This window comes from Gavia stellata, chromosome 7 (genome assembly GCF_030936135.1).
Source record: "Gavia stellata isolate bGavSte3 chromosome 7, bGavSte3.hap2, whole genome shotgun sequence".
NCBI classification, from domain to species: Eukaryota; Metazoa; Chordata; class Aves; order Gaviiformes; family Gaviidae; genus Gavia; species Gavia stellata.
Genome location: NC_082600.1, coordinates 44,268,651 through 44,286,554, shown reverse-complemented (window position 1 = coordinate 44,286,554; position 17,904 = coordinate 44,268,651). Strand labels below are relative to the sequence as shown.

Genomic DNA, 17,904 nt, shown 5'->3' with positions numbered 1-17,904 from the left:
CAATCTCCTTCTGTGAATAAAGAAGAGGCCAGCAGCTCTGGTCTGCTCATGATCTGCAGTCGAAGCTCTTGGGAGGTTTTCTTTTTCTAACCAGACCCCTCAGAGCTCCTCAGCCTCCTATGCTCCCTGCCTGGCATCGGTAGGCAGAGATGCTGCTGAAGCAGGAACATGTCCCGGATCGTGGGCAGGCAGCAATGCTGCCCTTGAGAGCTGGGGGAGGAGGCGGCTGCTGCAGGAAGCTCCCTGGGCACCCAGAGTCTAAGGATAGAGCTAACCTCCGTGGCAGGATTGAAATGCCCTTGTAAAGTCAAGCAGGGACTGAAGAGGGAAAACTTGCAGCTTGTAACTTCAGTGGATACTGAGCTTGCGGATCGGCCGATACGGAGACCCTGCTCTCCAGATAGCCAGCAGCCATCCCTCCTGTGGTGGTGGCAGCTCCAAAACCAGACAGGCTGACTCCTAGGGCTAAACACACGATGTCCCTCAAGGCATAGGCTTTGCCCACATCAGGGAGAGCTTGATACTCAGCTCTGTTATTCTGCTTTCCTCCACTAGCCTCAAGTAAACCCCCACGTACTGCACTGAACAGACCCTCTGTGCCCTTACACATGTAGAGGGATGCTGTGCCACACACCAGCTCGGCCCTTCCTCCATGTTATTATTCCCTCTGTCCCTCCAGCAGCCTGGTCTCTTCTTGCCAGCGCCGAGAAGCAAGAGAAATCCCAGGTTACCTTGATACAGGGCCAAAGCTGGCACCCCTCTCCTGGCACCAACGGAGACAAGAGGACCCTGCTGCAGGACGCCACCAGCAGCACAACACACAAGCCTGGAGCCCTTAGAGAAGTCTGGACTTGAAAAACACCATCAGCTCCTCCCGACCTTTCAGCAAACCTCCAGTTAGTTGACTGGGAAGCATTTTTTCCAACCACAGGGCTACAGCAAGGGAAATGTGTCAGAGAGTTTCACCCTGCTCCATGACGAGCACCCGTCCTGACGGCGGCTGGCTGCATCCTGGCTCGCTGCGGGTGCTGGGGAGCTGCTGCAGCACTGGAGCTGGCAGCATGCAAGCAGAAGCCCGTTTCAGTTTACAAGCTGTCTTCCCCTGGCAAGGACACTTGACTTGCACAGCTCAACCACCACAGGGAAAGTGTAAGTGTTATTAATAGCCATCCCTGCATGACACCAAGATCTCCTGGGCTTCTGCCTCTCCGTCTCCTCCCTGCCAGGACACCAGAGGGACCGAGGGACAAGAGCCTGGGAGCCCATCCAGGGAGCTGCTGCTCATCCCTGCCCCGCTGACATACCACCGCTTGCCTTCAGCCTCGGTTTCCATCACAAGCTCGCATCCCGCCCACTCCTTTCAGATCTCTGATAATCTTCCCATGTACACTGCTGTCTCCCATCCTGCTCCCAGGCATCAGTCACTGACCTCTCCTCTCCCTCGGGCGCCCCGGTCAGCGCTCTCTGAGGTGCCGTGAAGGGACACCAGCACGGATGAGGTCTGCTGAGGAAGGTGCCCCCATGCCCGATGGGGAAGGGAGTACACTGGTCAAGATGCAGTGCAGCCCTCAGGGCTTTGGTTGCAGTGGGGTAAGCAGCAATCAGCAAGTTTCCAATCTCTGTGTGGTTTGTTTCTACCCAGAATTTCCATTCCAGCTGTAATCTCTCCTGCATCACGCAAGTAAAACAGAGTCAGAAGCTCCCTGTGCTGGGGACACAAAGCACCCTCCAGCATGAGCAAGGAGATGCAGCTCCCCTCAGCACAGGAGTAAGGAGGCTCTGTCCAAACCACGAGCCTTTCAAAGGATGGCGAGTGGTAAGCTACAGGTTGTGCTCATCTTCTATTTTAGGATTCATTCATCTGACCTACTGCAACAAGTGCCACCACCTACACGGGCCATAGCACCTCACTCCCAGGCTCCTGAGCTGCAAGAGCATGGCATTCCCAGGGCAAACTGCGGCCAAGGACATTCTCGGTTGTGCTGTTACCCTCATATACTGTGGAGGGGGAGATTACTGCCACAGACTTAAGGTTGCCCCTCCAGGCTGCAGAGGCAGTTTCTGGCCACTGTGGGACACTCAGAGGGGAACAGCGAGCCCTGGGGTTAATCCAGAGGATTTCAGACCTCCCTTCTAATGAGAAAACAAGGCAAGGGCTTGAAACGGGGTGGTGGTCTTATGGACGCAGCTGCAGAGGACCTCCTCCTGGCCCTGAGGTCTCTGCAGGTGCAGCCCCAGCACCCCTCTCTGCAGGGAGCTGCGCAGAGGCCCCTGCCAGGGCTATGGGGCGCGGACAGCGAGAGCAAGGCACCCCTGGCAACACCTAAGGGCTTCGCTAACTTGCTCAGAAGCCTGTCAGTGCTACTGGGTACTTTGCTTGACCAGCCTGGAGGCCCCAGGACTGCACTGCTTCACAAGGGACAGGCAGCAACGTCAGTTTGGCCTCTTTGTACCCATCTTGGACGTGGCCGAGCAAGAGCACAACTCACAGCCTCCCGCTCCCACACGTAACGCACCACTGCTCCACGGTGTCGCAGCAGTGCCAGCGCTGTGGACCCGATGCAAATACCCTGACACACTCCAGACACGAAAGGGTAACGGGATCCCTGCACAAGATGGCCAGAAGCAAAACTTGCCCACTGGCTCAGCATCATCAGCAGCACCGCTCCTGACTGCGGTGCCCCAGGCGGATCACCACGCAGTCCACACCAGGGATGAGACACAATCACTAACTTTAACCCCACACCACTTTCTGGTTATTCACATTCCATGGGAGCTGGGGATGCCACATGGAGGAGATGCAGCCCCTGAGCCACCTTCTCTGAAGAAGCAAGGCAGGGGGACAGATGCAGGGACAGGGACCAGCAGCTCCTTGCAAGGGGTGGTAGGCAAGGCAAAGAAACAAAACACCACGGCTTTGCAGCTTGGCACGGGAAACTTCACCAAGGGGCAAAGCCAGGAGGAAGGAACTGCCCGGGGCCACGCAGCGACCTGAGCACGGTCCCCACTGCCTGGCTGAGCCGTGATCAAGGCAAAAGGGATCAGCCATCCCACCATCCTCCCTGGCCCTTCACAAGAAAATGCTCTCAAGTTCAGCTGCTGGGAAGAGCAGAGGCAGTGAGCAGAAGGGCCTGAGACTTTTTTACAGTTCCCAGCATAACCCCACATCCTTCTGGTGGCAGCTCCATCCCACCTCTCCCCAAGCTCTGCGCAACAGCCTGGTGCCCCCTCCCCTTCACCGCCTTGTCAGGGCAAACCTGAGATGTGCTTTAAGGCACATCTGCCAGACTAGCTCAGACCGTCCACTTACGCTTCATAAAGTCAAGAGTTTGCCAGCCCTAAGGCTCAGACTAATGTTCCCATTACAACAATGTGATTTCCTTCCCAAAATCCATGGAAGACAGTGTTTTGTCTTAATTTAAACCAAAGCCATCTCCTTGGAGGCTCCTGGACAGACTCCGGGTGTTCATATCCCTTGACAACTTTCCACCATCATAACATTATGATGTTTATTTGCCACTACAGTAAATAATCTGCCTCCTGGTTATCAAGAAACCCGACAGCCCTGATTTAAACAATCTGTTGCTGCATTTGGCTGGGAAGCCAAACGGCAAGACTGACGGCCTCGGGCTGCGAATTAACCCAGGAGGAAACGCAGAGGGTGAGCAACCACCATCAGCGTGCCACAGCCGAGGCAGAGCAGGGGTCGGGGGAGAGGCCGGCCATGCAGTTTCTATTTTGGTCGCCTCAGCAGGACCGGCGATGCAGGCTGGGAAGGACTTTGAGAGTTTCTTCTTTCTCTCTGAGCTCCCCTTGCAGAGCGACATGCACGAAGCAAAGCAGTGGGGGGGGCTCGGCAGGGCGCCCCGGCAGTTTGGGTCCCCAGCCCATGGTTTCTTTAGCAAATTCCCACCATCCTCCCCAGGGCTGGTCCCCTCCTTTGGTATGCACAGCTCCGTGCCTCCCGTACAGGAGGGACACGAGGGACATGCTATTTAAAGGGAGGCCGGTCCCACAGCCCAGATGTCTGATCCAGACTCCCCGAGCAGCCCTGGAGTTTTCTCTCAGCATGCGGGGATGACATCCCAGCATGGGGATAACATCCCAGAATGGGGATGACATCCCGGGCAGGGCAACGTGCAGCATCTGCCTGGGGCAGCAGCCCCAGGGAGGAGACGGTGGACCCAGTGTAAAGATAAAGCTGCAGCATGGCAGATGCAGAGCACAGGCAGTGATTCCCAGGGCTGGGAAGTCTTTGGACCTCCCAAAGGCATGCAAAGACCTTTGCGCCTCTCAAAGCAAAGCCAAGAGAGCCTCAGGCGCTGAGCTACAGGCACTGATAACAGAGAGACGGGAGCCACATGCCTCCCTCCAGCCCAGAGCAAGGATCTGGAAGAGCATCCCTCCACTCTTGGCAGAAGCACAGTGCCTCACTGCTGCCAGGGAAGATGCCAGGAGCCCACAAGCCTGTCTTGCTTCTCTAAATTATCCCAGGGCAAAGCGGTCGGGGTCTGGGGGTCCCAGCGAGGTGCAGGCTGGCTCCCCATGCCGCTGTCCTCGGCCACATGCACATTTCCCGCTGCCATCCCCATGCCACACGAGCCGGCAGGATGCAGCCAGTGCCGTAACAGGCAGCAGTCTGAGCGGCTGGAAACGCATCTCTGGCAAGGAAAACCCCGCCCTCCTTCCACAGGGGATGCAACAGCCAGGTGCCACCGAGTGCCACGGTGGCTTTGCTTTGCAGAGCCCCCGCCTCAGCCCTGGGGACCGCTTGTAGCCCCACGGGCTCGTTCCAGCCTCCGGCAGCAAACACGGCTCAGCGGGTGCAAGGTTGACAGTCTCAGGGATAACCCTGGGGTCTGCTCCCCCCTGCCTTTCCCCAGCAGGATGGGACCCGGTACCTGCTCAGACCATACCCAGGAACTAAAGGCTGGCTCTCCCGGCCCCCTCCCATCCCCCACCCAGCACAAACGAAAGCACCAAAATGTGGGGGACGAGGAGAAAGAAGAGAAAGAGGAGAGAAGGGGAGAGTGTGGGGAAAAGCCCCCGTGACCTGATCCGGAGCGGTGCGGGGTCCCTACAGGTGCTGAGCGGGTGGCGGTGGCCGCGTAGCAGCGACGGGCCAGCCCTCCCCGACCAAGTCCTAGTTTGGAAAGCGAGCGTTCGGCTTCTCCCTCCGCCTCCTCCCTGCGCTGCAAACCCTGAGAGCGCTCGTTAAAATAACCAACTGCACTTCCTCTTCGAGCAGCCCCGAGGCCAGCTCGCCCCCGGCCAGAGGCGCATGCACCGGAGGGGACCCAGAAAGAGAGGGGTCCCCCCTCCGCGGTGCCCAGCCACCCTCCAGCACCCAAATAAAACTAGTGGATGCCACCACTTCCCTCGGAGTGGCAAGAGGAGGATAAGGGGAGGAACCTGCCAAGGAGGCGATTCTCTCCCACCTCCTTGGGAACCTGGATAAAGATAAGGGGTTTGCACAGCCGATCAGAGCCGAGCCGCCTGCCACGGAGAGCCTGTGCTCACGCACGGGAGGTAACTTGCTCCCAGGATACGGCCAGTCTCTGGTCCGGGCAGGCTCCACAGACGTCTCAGGAGCTTTTTACCTCGCCTTGTTGCTGCAACCCCCCTGCGGGACTTCTCGCAGCCAGGCTGGGGACTTCCCCGTCACGCTTCACCACTACCCCGGGTCCCCCAGCTGCCCCCAGGGAACTGCTCCCGGCCAAACACAACCCAACTCCCTTTTGGGGCCATGAAACCCTTCTCCGCTTTGGCCTTTGCAGAGACGGGGGTCATGCCGAAGGCCAGCTCGCTCCACGATGCCCGCAAGGGGTGAGTCACCAGCTATTGTTATTTTGGTCATTTACCCGCGATGAGAGCCGATAGCCATGCACACGGCCGATAGCCATGCACACGGCCGTAGTGAGTCAGCGCGGGCGGCCGCAGCTGGGACCTCGTCCTTTCACACCCTGCCTCCTCCCGCCTGCCCCTTCCCCTTGCCTACATGTCATGGCTAAAATTAGATGGGGAGCTCTTTTCCTTTGTGTGTAGGAGCGTGCGTGCATGCGTTTGGACCGTGCCCAGCGTCCTCGGGGCCTGGAAGGAGACTACAGTAAAACGATCATAACAAAACGTCAGGGGAGGTTGCTGCCAGCGCAGCGAAGGCAGCCAGCTGCCTTCCCCGATGGGTATCTTGAAAGTGGTTCACAGGAAACCATTAACCAGAGGGGAGCCAGGCCCAAAGGCTGAGCTACCGACACCGCCGCTGTCTCTGTCACGGCAGAAGGAGCGAGTGGCCTTTGTGAAGCGGTGGGAGCCGGGGATGGGCGAGGACACACGAGCAGACCTCTCCACTGCCAAAGCTGCTGCGGGGACTGAATTTGGCCCTTTTCTCACAGCGCCAGTGGGGAAGGGGAGCTGGTGACGCCCAGGGCAGGCAGGAGGAGATGTTCACCCCTGCTCAGCTTTCTCTCCCCTCCCTACATAGGGTACGCGTCCTTCGGACTTCCCTTCCCAGTGCCAGGAAAGGGCCAGCTGCCACTAGCAGCTGAGCAGGTCCCGGTGTCCTCGCAGACCCGGGGCGGCAGCGGTGCTGGCTGTGACCTCGGGAGGAGGAAAGGCTGTGGAAGGGCCCCTGGAACAGTCCCCAGTCCATCCCTGTTAAGACCCACTCAGCAGGACTGACAGGATGTTTTCCTGGTGTATTTATCAAAGAGGAAATTAAAATCGTGCTGCAACTAGCTGCCCATCCAGAGCAAAGAAGCTCCATAAGAGACGTGTGCGGTTCCTCCCCAGCCCCTCCTCCAGCGAAGGGAGCTTCTCTCCAACTGGCCCGTGCCCACCCTGCTCTCCCCATCCCCCGTGGGTACAGGCACAGCGGAGACCCCCACTGACACCGCTGCTGCTCCTCACCCCCGCCACAGTCCCACCTCCCTCCTGAGCTCGCAGGACCTGGACTTGCAAATGGAAACAGCCCGGAGAGATGCCCGGGGCAGATTCTAGCTGGCCCCCAAATCCCTTCCAAGTCAAGCAGACCAGCAAGAGACCGGGTCACTGGTTCTCCAAGCCCCTTTCCCTGGAAGCAGCGGGAGCGGGAAGCCCAAGAACCCTGTCCTCAAGCCAGCCAGGCAAATCTTCCTGCTGCCGTTCTCCTCCTTCCCCCCGTGACTTACTAAGCCCTCACCCTGCAAACACGCACACAGGCGAATGGGCAGCGTGCTGCTGTCACAGGTTTCAGTCTGCTGTCTTCAAGCAGAAACCACTGCTCCAAGCCGAAAGGCTTCTAGCCCCACGCAGCCCTAAGCAAGGCTTCCTAATCGAAGAGACCCTGGTCCCTAATCGAAGAGACACACCTGAAACCACACCACAAGTGGCAGCCCCTGCAGGTGTCTGCAAGGGGGGGACTGCTCAGCATCCCTGAGAAACCCGGTCCCCAGTGATCTCCCCCCTCCCACCCCCACGAAGCCTGGGGCTAAGACAGGAAAGACACCTCCTAATTCTGTGTCCCAAGTCTTCATCGTGACCCCGTGACTAAGCAAAGCACATGCCGACTTGCCACCCAAAAGGCATTTGTTGGTTTAACTGTGACCCTGTTACTGATATCAAGTCTAATCTTTGGTTTCACTTTTTCACCTCGTGGCAGCGAGCTACCAAGTCTTTTTCTCCCCCAGCTTATGTCAAAATTAAAGTAACTCTTTTAAGCAATGTTAAATCTACCACTTCTTGGTTTTGCTAAATGTCAGCTTGTCCCTCTGCTACTAATGGGAAGGCAGGAGGAGAAGTTGATTTTTTTTTCTCCTCCACCCTTTTTGTTCTAAATGCCCTCAGCATATCTTCTCTTACGTGCCTCCTTTTCTTCTCTCATCCTAACATCCCCACGTCTGCCAGCCTCTGCAACCTCACCGACGGGCTCTTTTCTCCTGCCATCCTTCAGAGAGGAGATCCCAGGGGAAGAGGTGCTGCCGGTGCAGAGAGTAGACCACTCTCCCCCTTCCCAGCACGGGCTAACACTTCGACACAGACCGGTAGCGCAGGGCTGCCTCACTGCTCGCCGAGTTTCTCTGCTCCCACTCCCGCAGGGTGACACCGGGTGCTCACGAGCAGGGGGAGCAACCCAGGCTCCAGGTGCAGAGGTTGGGCGGCTGCTTTTGCGCGGCTCCGAGTGCTACCAGGACACAAGCCCGTGCAGCGGCGAGCTGGCTAACAGCTGCCTTGGCTGGAGGTTTGCCTCTGAGCATCAGCCAGCCCACGGCAGGGGCTGATGAGTTTAAGCCAGCGAGCTCACCGGCCACTTCACCCACGGCAGCGCAATAAAAGCTTCACACGGATGCTTTGCAAAGCCTTCCCTTGCAAAAGAGAGGAAAGCAAAACGAGGAGCGAGGAGACAAGGCCAACAACCCTGCAGAAGGGGGGACATGCCACAACATCCAACTGAAGCAAGCCCCAGGGAAAGGGCCAGAGCTGCACAGCCGAGCTCTGAAGAGCGACCGTGCCCTCTGGTGTTCAACCCACCGCATTTTGGGCCTCTCCAAACCCCATCCACTTTCCCTCTGCGGAGCACTAACCAGCCATGCTGCCTCTCACCCCTAACACTTCCAACCACGGGACTCCCAAACAGCACTGCGACACGAGACTTTTGTGTCTGCAAGGTTGGGCAAGCTGGAGACCGAGCAGGAAACTCAGAAAGGCCCAGGAGGCCGTGCAGACGGGGCGATAACCAGAGAAACCGTTTAGCAGAAGCCAGGAAGCAGCAGTCCTTAGCGGGGGTCTTCCACTGCGGCACTTCTGCACGGCACTCGCGCAAGCGCAGCCAAATCCTGACCAGGCTGATACGCTGCTCAACAAAGACCATGGCATAGGGAGCCTGGGAACGGGGCCTGGGGCTTGTCCCTATCTCCACATCTCCTCAGGAGCACTCGTGAGCCCCCAACACCATGGCTAGGTATTGGCTCCCACACAGCAACCACGTCCCAGCAATCGTGACTGCCTCCCAGGCCACGGCTTCCCACCGCGTCTGGCAGCCCCAGCCCTACCGAACTTCAGGCTGCTTCAGCCATTTGGCTAAACGACCCTCTCAGCGTTGTCATCTTAGGTCTTCAAAGCGCGCAGCATGCACGGGGCGTAGGTGCTATGGCCCTGATGCCCACAACGGCTACGACGTGGAGGAGAAAGCCCTTAACTGACCTTCACCCCAAACACCAGCAAAACGGGGGCTGCCATGTTAGCCGATGAAAGTCCGGCAGCGAGCTGCCCTCTAGAACAAGGTTAGTGACACAGGCAGCAGGCAAGCAGCCTGGCTTTCGGTGGCCTTGGTTAGTGCAGACACAAGAGGGTGACACGGGGCGAGACGTGTGTGGGAGGGAGGAGAGCTCTTGAGCAGAAACGTTGCAGCAGCTGCTGGGACTGCACAGCCTGTGCAAGCCAATAAAAATACCACATACTTATACACCGCCGGCCGGTGCTTTATCCTCCTGGATCCCCATCGGCCGGGCTGGCTGCCCTGGAGACAAGGGAAGACACCTTTGTGGGGCAGGTGGAGTCTAGGGACACAAAGAGAGTGGTCAGCAAGCCCTCCCCATAAACACGCCTGGCCGACCGGCACACGGCACCATCCTCCTCCCCCTCCACGGCTTTGCTGCCCCGGTGCCATCCCTCCACCCGCACGCTCTCCCCACGGCCTCGGCGTCTGCAAACCCCAGAAACCCCAGTGGCACCCGTGCCACCGCTCCTGCTGTCAGCCGTGGAGGTGAATGCAGGCAACATGCCCACGGAGCTGGGGTCAGCAAGGCCGTTTCTCCCTTCGGAGCCAGTCAGCGAACATCAAACACCACACTCCGGCTTCTGGGATACTAACCCAGCCCAGTCCAGAGTCACCTCCAGCACAATCCAGCTGGCTGCAAGAGCCTAAGTGTGCCCAGGCCCTGCGTCTCCATGGGGTGCACAGCTCAGGGACCGGGGCCAGGCTGGCACAGAGAGGGAGCCCTGCTTCCCTCCCTCCTCCCCTGTGCCGGCCGCTCCTGGCAGCCTTCACCTCAACTGCCGGGTCTGGGCATGGATTTGAATTTCAAATAAATGATGACGGCACTCGCCAAGCCTTGCATCCAGGAGCATTGTTTGGGCAGGGCAGGGCAGCTTGCCTGTTCCCAACGCTCCGGTCCCTGCGCGCGGGCACCGAGCCCTGAGAGCCCCGACCCACCGCCAGCCAGGGGCCGGGGAGCAAAGCTCTCGGTGACCCAGCGCAGAGGGGGAGCACCTTTCTGGGGACCCCTCCGACACCCATCGCCACCACATCTGCTTCCTCCGTTGTTCAAACGACAAGAAAACTTGTGGGCCGGTAACACCGTTGCTCGAGCCCAGGTGAGGGGTCCTCGCCAGCAGCCTTTGCCGGGGCATCTCCTGGCCCCGGGCCAACCCTTAGCCCAGCCGGGAGCTGGGCTGGGGAGCAGGGTGCGTCCGACCGTGCACCCCGGCAGCTCTCACGGGACAGGAGCCCTGCTGCCTCTTAATCCCGCCATCTGCCAGCCTCTGACGGGTGCAAAATCCCTGCAGAAAACATCCCCCCCACACCCCCCCGCCACATTTTAGTGGCAGCAGCTGCCGGGCGCCTGCTGCCAGAGTGCCCCATGCCACGTCCCCTTGCGTGGTGACCTCGGTCTTGGGCGGTAAGAGGCTTAGCGCTGGATCCGAGCGGCTCCTGGCCAGGGCTGGGGCAGCAAGGCAGGATGAGTTACAGATAATCTGATTGAGAGGGAACTTTCACATGGAGGGGCCGGCATGTGGCCGGCTGCATGGCCCCCCCGCTCCCTCTCTGGGCTGGCTACGGGCCGTGCCTGGAGACCGGGAGCTTGGGAAGAGAGCTCCGAGCTGTCTTAGGTACTTCTGCCCCATGACTCTCCATCCTCATCCCACCGGTGAGCCCTGCCCCGGAGCAGAGGCGGGACCCCCCCAACCAGGGGAAAGCGGGCAGGAAGGAGTCCCCCCGCGCTCCGGCTCAGCACCTGGGCTGCCAACGGTAAGCGATGGACAGGCTGTTCCGGCACCCACGTTTCCTGTGGGAGCCGAGCTGCGCCAAAACAAGGGGAAAACCCTCTGCAACGAGCCTCTTCGTTAGCTCCCTTGACTTCCTGGGACAGCCAGCCAACAGCGCCACGTGACCTTCTGCAAAGCCACACCATCTTTCGGAGCAAGACTGCTCCTGCCCCGCAGAGAGCCGACCTGCAGCTGGCGAGCAGGGGAAGGGAGACGGGGTGAGCGGAGCCAGGGAAGGGGCAAACACCAAGCTCTTCCCTGCTGGTCCCAGGTGGGATTTTGATGCCTCTCTGTCCAGGAGCCCCCCGCCATGAGGCTGGGACCAGGCTGTGGTGCGGCTCGAGCCCGCCACGAGCCGTCATCCTCCGATAATGCCGGGGGAGCGGCAGCAGCAGCTCAGCCATGCCCGTGGGCAGCAGCCGGTGAGGCACACTGAAGGCATCTCCCACTGACTCCGCACTGAAGGCATCTCCCACTGACTCCGGGCACACGGAGGACGGGCAGCAGCCGAAGGTGGGACTACCTCTGTCTGCTCCCAGAGAGGGGCTTCCCATACCAGTGCCACATACCTACCGCCCTGCACCCGCATCTTGGGCAGCATCCCCCAGAGGCAGGTCCCCAGCTCCCACCGGTCCCTGCCAGCTAGGCAGGGCTCCCCTGAGACGGGGGATGCTTAGCTCATTTCCCTGGGCCCTGGACCACTGGGAAAGGGTGACAGCCGCGAGATGGGCAAAGCTCAGGCAGGCTGTTCCCAGGCGCGGGAGCAACGGCTGCAGGTAGAAACTGGAACTGGCAGCCTAACCCAGACAGCACAACCTGCCGGGCAGGCAGGGCTGAGGCAGGAGGCCCATTAACTCCTACTGTCTGGGACGGCAGGGACTGGGAAGAGGTCCTCTCAGCTAGTCCCTGGTGCGATGAGGAGGAGTTTCCCCTGGGGGCAGAGCTCACAGTTAACCACAAAGTTAACACCCCCAGGCAACAACCCCTAAACCACAAGCAGGAGGAGAACAGCGCTGGGTCTAACACACGTGTCCGGCAGGGACGGGAGGACTCCATCCTCCCTGGGCACTGGTGTGGCCAGCGCAGTCTCATGTCTTGCCTCGGCGGAGCTTCACCCCCCACCTGACGTCCTGACGGGGAGGAGAAGAAAGCCTCCCAGCTCCCAAAGGGAGACTGCAGCTGCTGCCGGGCCTGCAAGTTGCAACAGAAACGTGGGGTATTACTTTTGTAATACTGGAGAGCTGGCCCGGGGAAAGCTCCCGAACTCGGGATCGCAAAGGCAGAGGCACTTATTCCCTCGGAGCTTGGTGCCAGCTCAAAAACCAGCAGGACAGGTTTCCCCTATTTCCACGCCTTGTCCGTGTCCCCAGGTAGGTCCTGCACCAGAGTCCCTACCTCTAAAAGTCTCCAGCAGAAGCAATTCACCTCCTGCCAGTCCCCGTCTCTTCCGAAAAGGATGGCTTATGGGCCCAAGGGTCAAGGAGCCTAAGCCTCAGCCCGCAGCCCTAGCTCTGCTCCTGAGCTCAGCATCTCAAAGTCGGCACCTCTTTACGGCAGCCAGCAAGCAAGCGAACGCGGGGCTGAAAGCTAACTCAGGAGCTTCAGCTCACGGAGTCACCTGGGAAAAAGAAACTAGAGCTCCACCGAGAGCGGAGCTGGAAGATCTGTTTAGAGGCTTTGTCAAGTCTCTGGGGAGACTGTCTGCTCCCTGGGCACAACACCACGATGAGAGAAGGAAATCCTACCCTGCATCCCCCACTGCCAGCCAGAGCTCAGGTTGCCTTCCACGAGAGCATCCCCCCCACCCCAGAGGGCTGGCCTCGCCCTACGAGCATCTGCTCTTAGCTCCCAAGAGGACCCACGCAATCAAACAGCTCCCAAACTCTCCCCCTTAACATCCGTGGCTCTGCCTCTCCCTTCTCAGCACTGTCTCCTTATAAAGACTGGTGCCCGCTCCCAGTGCTCCTCCGCTGCCCTTCTCTCTTCCCATCGTTTTTGTTCAAAGGAGGGAAGAGGTCCCTTGTCCTCCCTCCTCTCAGCCCCCTGAGGAGATTACAGGGTTTCCTGGAAGGGATGCTCCAACTCCCAAGCAGATTAGAGGTCCTGCCACCTTCCCCAGTGCAGGCGCACGGTGCTGCGGCAGCCCCTGCTCGGATCTCGGGAGGGCAGCGGATGGCTGCTCAGCGTGCCCAATGCTTTTTTTTTTTTTCCCCTGGCAAGATCAACAGTGCCGGAGCTGCCCCACGGAGGTCAGGCCCGGAGCAGAGAGCGCAAGAGCAAACACGGCCGCGGGAACACATCCCACCTGCCCTGCAAACAAGCCTGGGTGTCACTGCAGGGGACAGCTGGGGACTCCCATGGGTGTCACTGGCCCGGGCCCAGCTAACGCCACCCATGACCTGTGAGCTGGATGGGGAGCAGAGGGTGGAAGGTTTCAGAGCTAGAGGCGTGCAAAAGCTGCATGCATGGAGGAGGAGGAGGAGGAGGATTGCTCAACGGCTTGCTGGCAGCAAGGTACGTTGTGAAAAAGCCTGTCCCGAGGTAAGCGCTGCTCTCGGCCTGCCAGCATGCAGATCGCAAACTTCAGGCTCCTCATCACCGTCTGCCAGGGCACCCGGGGCTTACTCCACCGCACAGCCCCTCTACCGCACCCGTGCTAGGGGAAAGCAGACCCAAAGCCCTGCACCCTGGCTGGACCCACTCACCAAGGGCTAGCAGGTTCGAGGGGACACGGTGGTACCCCCCCACGCAGCTGGGATGAGGAAGGCTGGGCGACCGTCCCACCAGCACGTCTCCCCCAGCTTTCACATGAGCGTGAGCGTCAGGCTGCAAGAAAGACAGTGACAAGCGACGTCCCAGAAAGACGTAGGCGGGTGCTCGGCTCAGTTTCTCGAGTGCCGTTTACCCACATGCCGTGCCACCCACAGACCTTCCCCGGGGCCACGGCAGGCGCCCCCGGGCTCGCGTGCAGGCTCCAGCGCTGGGCCTGCCAAAGGACCACAGCCGAAAACTTGGTTCCATGCTCTCTGCAGGGCAAACGCCCACCGGCCGCCCCAGTGGCGGCTATGGTCCCTGCTTACGCGGCCGCAGCAGACCCGGCCATCACACGTACCTCCTCTGAAGGGGGGTGTGTTAAAGACCCTAAACCCACAGGGAAGACCCATTTCAGCATCCCACCTCTCCAGCACGGGGGAGAGCAAGAAAGGGGCTTTGTCCCCTGCGCTCACGCTCCTTCCCCAAGGCCCCCCTGGAAAGGGTAAACCGTGCTGTTCACCCACAGCACAAGAAACGGGCCACCTAGGAAGGAAATTTAATCCTAACCACCTATTATCTGATCAGCCCCAATCTCTTTATCAGCCCAATTAAAAGAATTACCCATCCATGGCCCGGATGCACGTATTGTGCACTTGTCTCCGTCAGCTCTGGAGCCAATTACTCCACCCTTCTGTAAGGCAATTACAAGGTACAGAAATAAGCCTGCTTGCAAAACGCAGGGAACTAACGTACCGCCGGAGGCCAGAGCTCAGGGGCTCACCCCTCTTTTGCTTCAAATCCCCTCAGGGCTCACCTGCCCTGGGGACAAGGTGGGCTCTCTTGCCATTTTGTGGACCTGTCCCTCGCCTGGCCGTGGCCGTGCCTCCTGGTGTCACCGCGGGCAGAGCCCAGCAGCACGTGCCCACCTTGGGAGACCTCTCTCCTTGAAGTCGGGGCTCTCCAGAGACTCACCGCTGCCAGCGGGCAAGCTCCTACCCGCTTCCCAGCCACACATGCTCTGGCTAAAACCCAGAATCGAAGGGAGTGCAAATTTCCACACCGATGGCTGTTGGAAAGCGTTTGTGGGGTAGGGGCTGGCTGTACTTCTCACCAAAAGAAAGTGCAGCAAAGCCTTCCCCCGCAATTCCCTCGGAGGAGGTGGAACTTCACGTCGTCCTTGGCTCTGACACTCAGGTGGGCACAAATTCAGCAGCGTGCAGTCAATTATCCTGCACAGCTTCCCACCGAGCCCACCTCCCACGGGCACGTGTGGGAGCCCCTTCCTACTCGGAAGAATCTCCCCTCACTCCCCTGCAGCTCCGGGTGCCGCATTCATCACCCCGAGCCAGAGGAAACCGGGTCCACCATCAGCAAAAGAGGAGCGAGAGAAGCATCCCCACACCAAACAACCCAACGGGCATTTCCTGCCGTCCCGGCAGGCGTGCTGGCCCCCTCTGCCCATCCGACTTTGCCTCTCCCCCATGTGTCAACGCTGCAGAAGGCTGTTCACAAGTGGAGAACTTCCCCTCAATGTAGGCTCTGATATAGTCTGCAGGAACGGCAGCCCAAACCCCTGGGAGGCAGAGAGAGATGCCATGCAGTATTGGGGACAGGCCAGAGACTGCCAGGAGCTCCAGGCAGCCACTGCCACCAGCTCTGAAAGCAGAGCAGAGGAGAGCACCGCTCCGTGGTGGGGTGACCTTGCAAGCCCTCCACTCCCAGCTCCAGCTTGGCTGTGGAGGTTGAAATTGGGGCCTTTCCCCTCCATCCAGCACCTGTGACATCACCCAGGAGCAGTGCATCCTGCTTCGGGCCCCCCTGTATGCCAAAAATACTGATGAGCTGTAGCAAGCTCAGCAGACGGCCACCAAGATGGTTGGGGGCAGGATACAAGGAGAGACTGAGATAACGCGGTGGTTTGGCCTGAGGAAGAGAAGGGGAACTATTATTACCGTCTTCAGCTACCTGATGGGAAGGTACGCAGAAGATTGAGCCAGATGCTGCCCAGAGGTGCACAGCGACAACCTGAGAGACAATGGGCACAGGCTGCAACAGGGGAAACTCTGAATAGATGTCAGGGAAAAAAAATCTCCGGGAGCTGAAGCATGGGAGCAGGTGCCCGGGGAGGCTGTGCAGTCTCCACCCTGGTGACACTCCAAACTCAGCATCAGCAGCCTGATCAAATTCAGCCCTGCTTCGAGGCGGCAGGGTGGAGCAGGTGACCTCCAGAGATGCCTTCAGACCTCAGTTATTCAACGTTTTTACACACCTCTGGCTGGCAGGGGCATCCCTTTGCTTACGCGGGCCAAGGACCCCCCCAAATCCCACGAGGCCAACAGCAGGGCTGCGGGAGGTGCGGGGAGCCCAGTTGACTCTGGGGAGGAGGCGAGCGAAGCTGAGATCCCAGGGGCTGGAAGCTGGGATCCCCGGGGGGGCTGGAAGCTGGGATCCCCGGGGGGGGGGGGCTGGAAGCTGGGATCCCCGGGGGGGGGGGGCTGGAAGCTGGGATCCCCGGGGGGGGGGGACTGGAAGCTGGGATCCCCGGGGGGGGGACTGGAAGCTGGGATCCCAGCAGACAGGGCAGGACCGGCACAGCCATCACCCCGCAGCTGCAGGACCGCCGGTCCCGCAGCCGAAGCACGGGACGGGGATGGAGACAGGCGGTTCTGAGCCGGTGGAAACGAACCCTCCAGAGATGAGGCTCTGACTTCTCCGGGGAGGAGAGCGGGCGCAGCGAGGGCGATGCTTCCCAACTTCCCACCGCTCGCGTCCAGAGCTCAAAGGGAGGAAAACGCAAACCCTCCATCCCCACGCCACGTCCCGCGTCCCTCGGCGGTTGCGCTCAGCCGCTTGGTAACGGGGGTCGGCCCCCTCCCTCCGCGGGGCCCGGCGCGGCGGGAGCCCCCCCCTCCCGCGGGGGAGAGGCAGCGGCTCCGCAGCCTCCGTTCATGATGCTCCGGCCGCCCCTGGCCGGCCCTCGCCCCGGGGGACCGGCCTCCTCCCCAGCCCCGGCGCCAGGTGCCGGGGCGGCGGGGGAGACGCTGCCCGGAGCCCGCCCGGCCGGCGGCACCCGCCGTCCCGCTGCCGCCCCGCCCGGTGCTCACCTGCGCCCGAAGAGCTTGAGGCCGGTGAAGCGCTTGTTGCTGTGCCGGCGGCCCAGCGGAGGCGGCGGCGGCGGCGGCGGCGGAGGGCCCCGCTCGGGCTCGGCGCCGCCCGACGCCCCGGAGGAGGCGGCGGCGGCGGTGGCGGAGGAGGAGGAGGAGGCGGAAGGCGAGCCGCCGGGCGGCGGGGGCCGCGCCGCCTCCATGGCCGGGCTCGGGGCTCGCCGCCGCTACCGCCGCCCCGCGCCAGGGGAGGGGACTGGGGGCGGGCGGGGGGCGGCGCGGCCGGGAGGGACTCCCGCCCCGCCGGGGCCGGCGGGCGGGCAGGAAGTGCGGCCGCGCACCGGCGGCCCCGGAGGCCGCGCCGAGCCGCCAGCGCCCCCTGCCGCCGCCCGGGCCGCGCGGCGAGCGGCACCGGGGGCGCCCCGCGGCGGCGGCGAGGGGCCCGGCCCCGTGGCCCGGCGCTGCCGGCTCAGGAAGCGGCGTGTCAGCCCCGCCGCCGCCCCGCGCTCGGGAAGAGGCTCGGCGGCAGGAGCGGAGCCTCCCCCCTCCTCCGCCTCCGCCTCCCATTGTTCACCGCCGGACGCGGGGGGCCGGAGCCAACAGCCCCGCCACCGCCCTCTCCGGGGACCGGGAGCCACCGCCGGCCTCGCTGCCGGGGCGGACGCTGCGGCTCCCGCCCGCCCGGCGAGCCGCCCGCCTTGCTTCTCCTCCCCGTCTCCCACCGGGACCCCCGGCCGGGCAGCCTCCCGCCAGGAAACCCTCTCCCCGCCTGGCGGGAGGGGAGGGCGGCCCGCTTTGGCGTGGAAAATGAGCTGCCCGTGACGGTGCTTTCCCCCGCTCCCCCGAGGGTGCCGGGGCAGGCGGAAGGCCGGGGCTGCCCGGGCAGGGTCCCAGCCGCCAGCCCGGCAAGGCCGCTCCTGCTGACCCGTAGCCCCCTCGGCGCAGGTCCCGCTGGGCCACCTCGAGCACCAACCCTTTCCCTGGAGGGCTGGTGGGGATGGGGACGCACCTTCCCGCTCCCACC

The 17,904-nt window shown here is 61.4% G+C and overlaps 1 protein-coding gene across 1 annotated transcript in view; it reads right to left on the bottom strand.

The window, feature by feature from the left end:
• The window catches only part of DGKZ (diacylglycerol kinase zeta), a 45,139-nt gene extending 28,056 nt beyond the window's left edge, over positions 1 to 17,083 (bottom strand). Inside the window, exon 1 of the mRNA XM_059819977.1 lies at positions 16,881 to 17,083. Coding sequence (XP_059675960.1) covers positions 16,881 to 17,083 — 203 coding nt within the window. The remainder of the gene's footprint in view (positions 1 to 16,880) is intronic.
• Between the last annotated feature and the right edge of the window lie 821 nt (positions 17,084 to 17,904).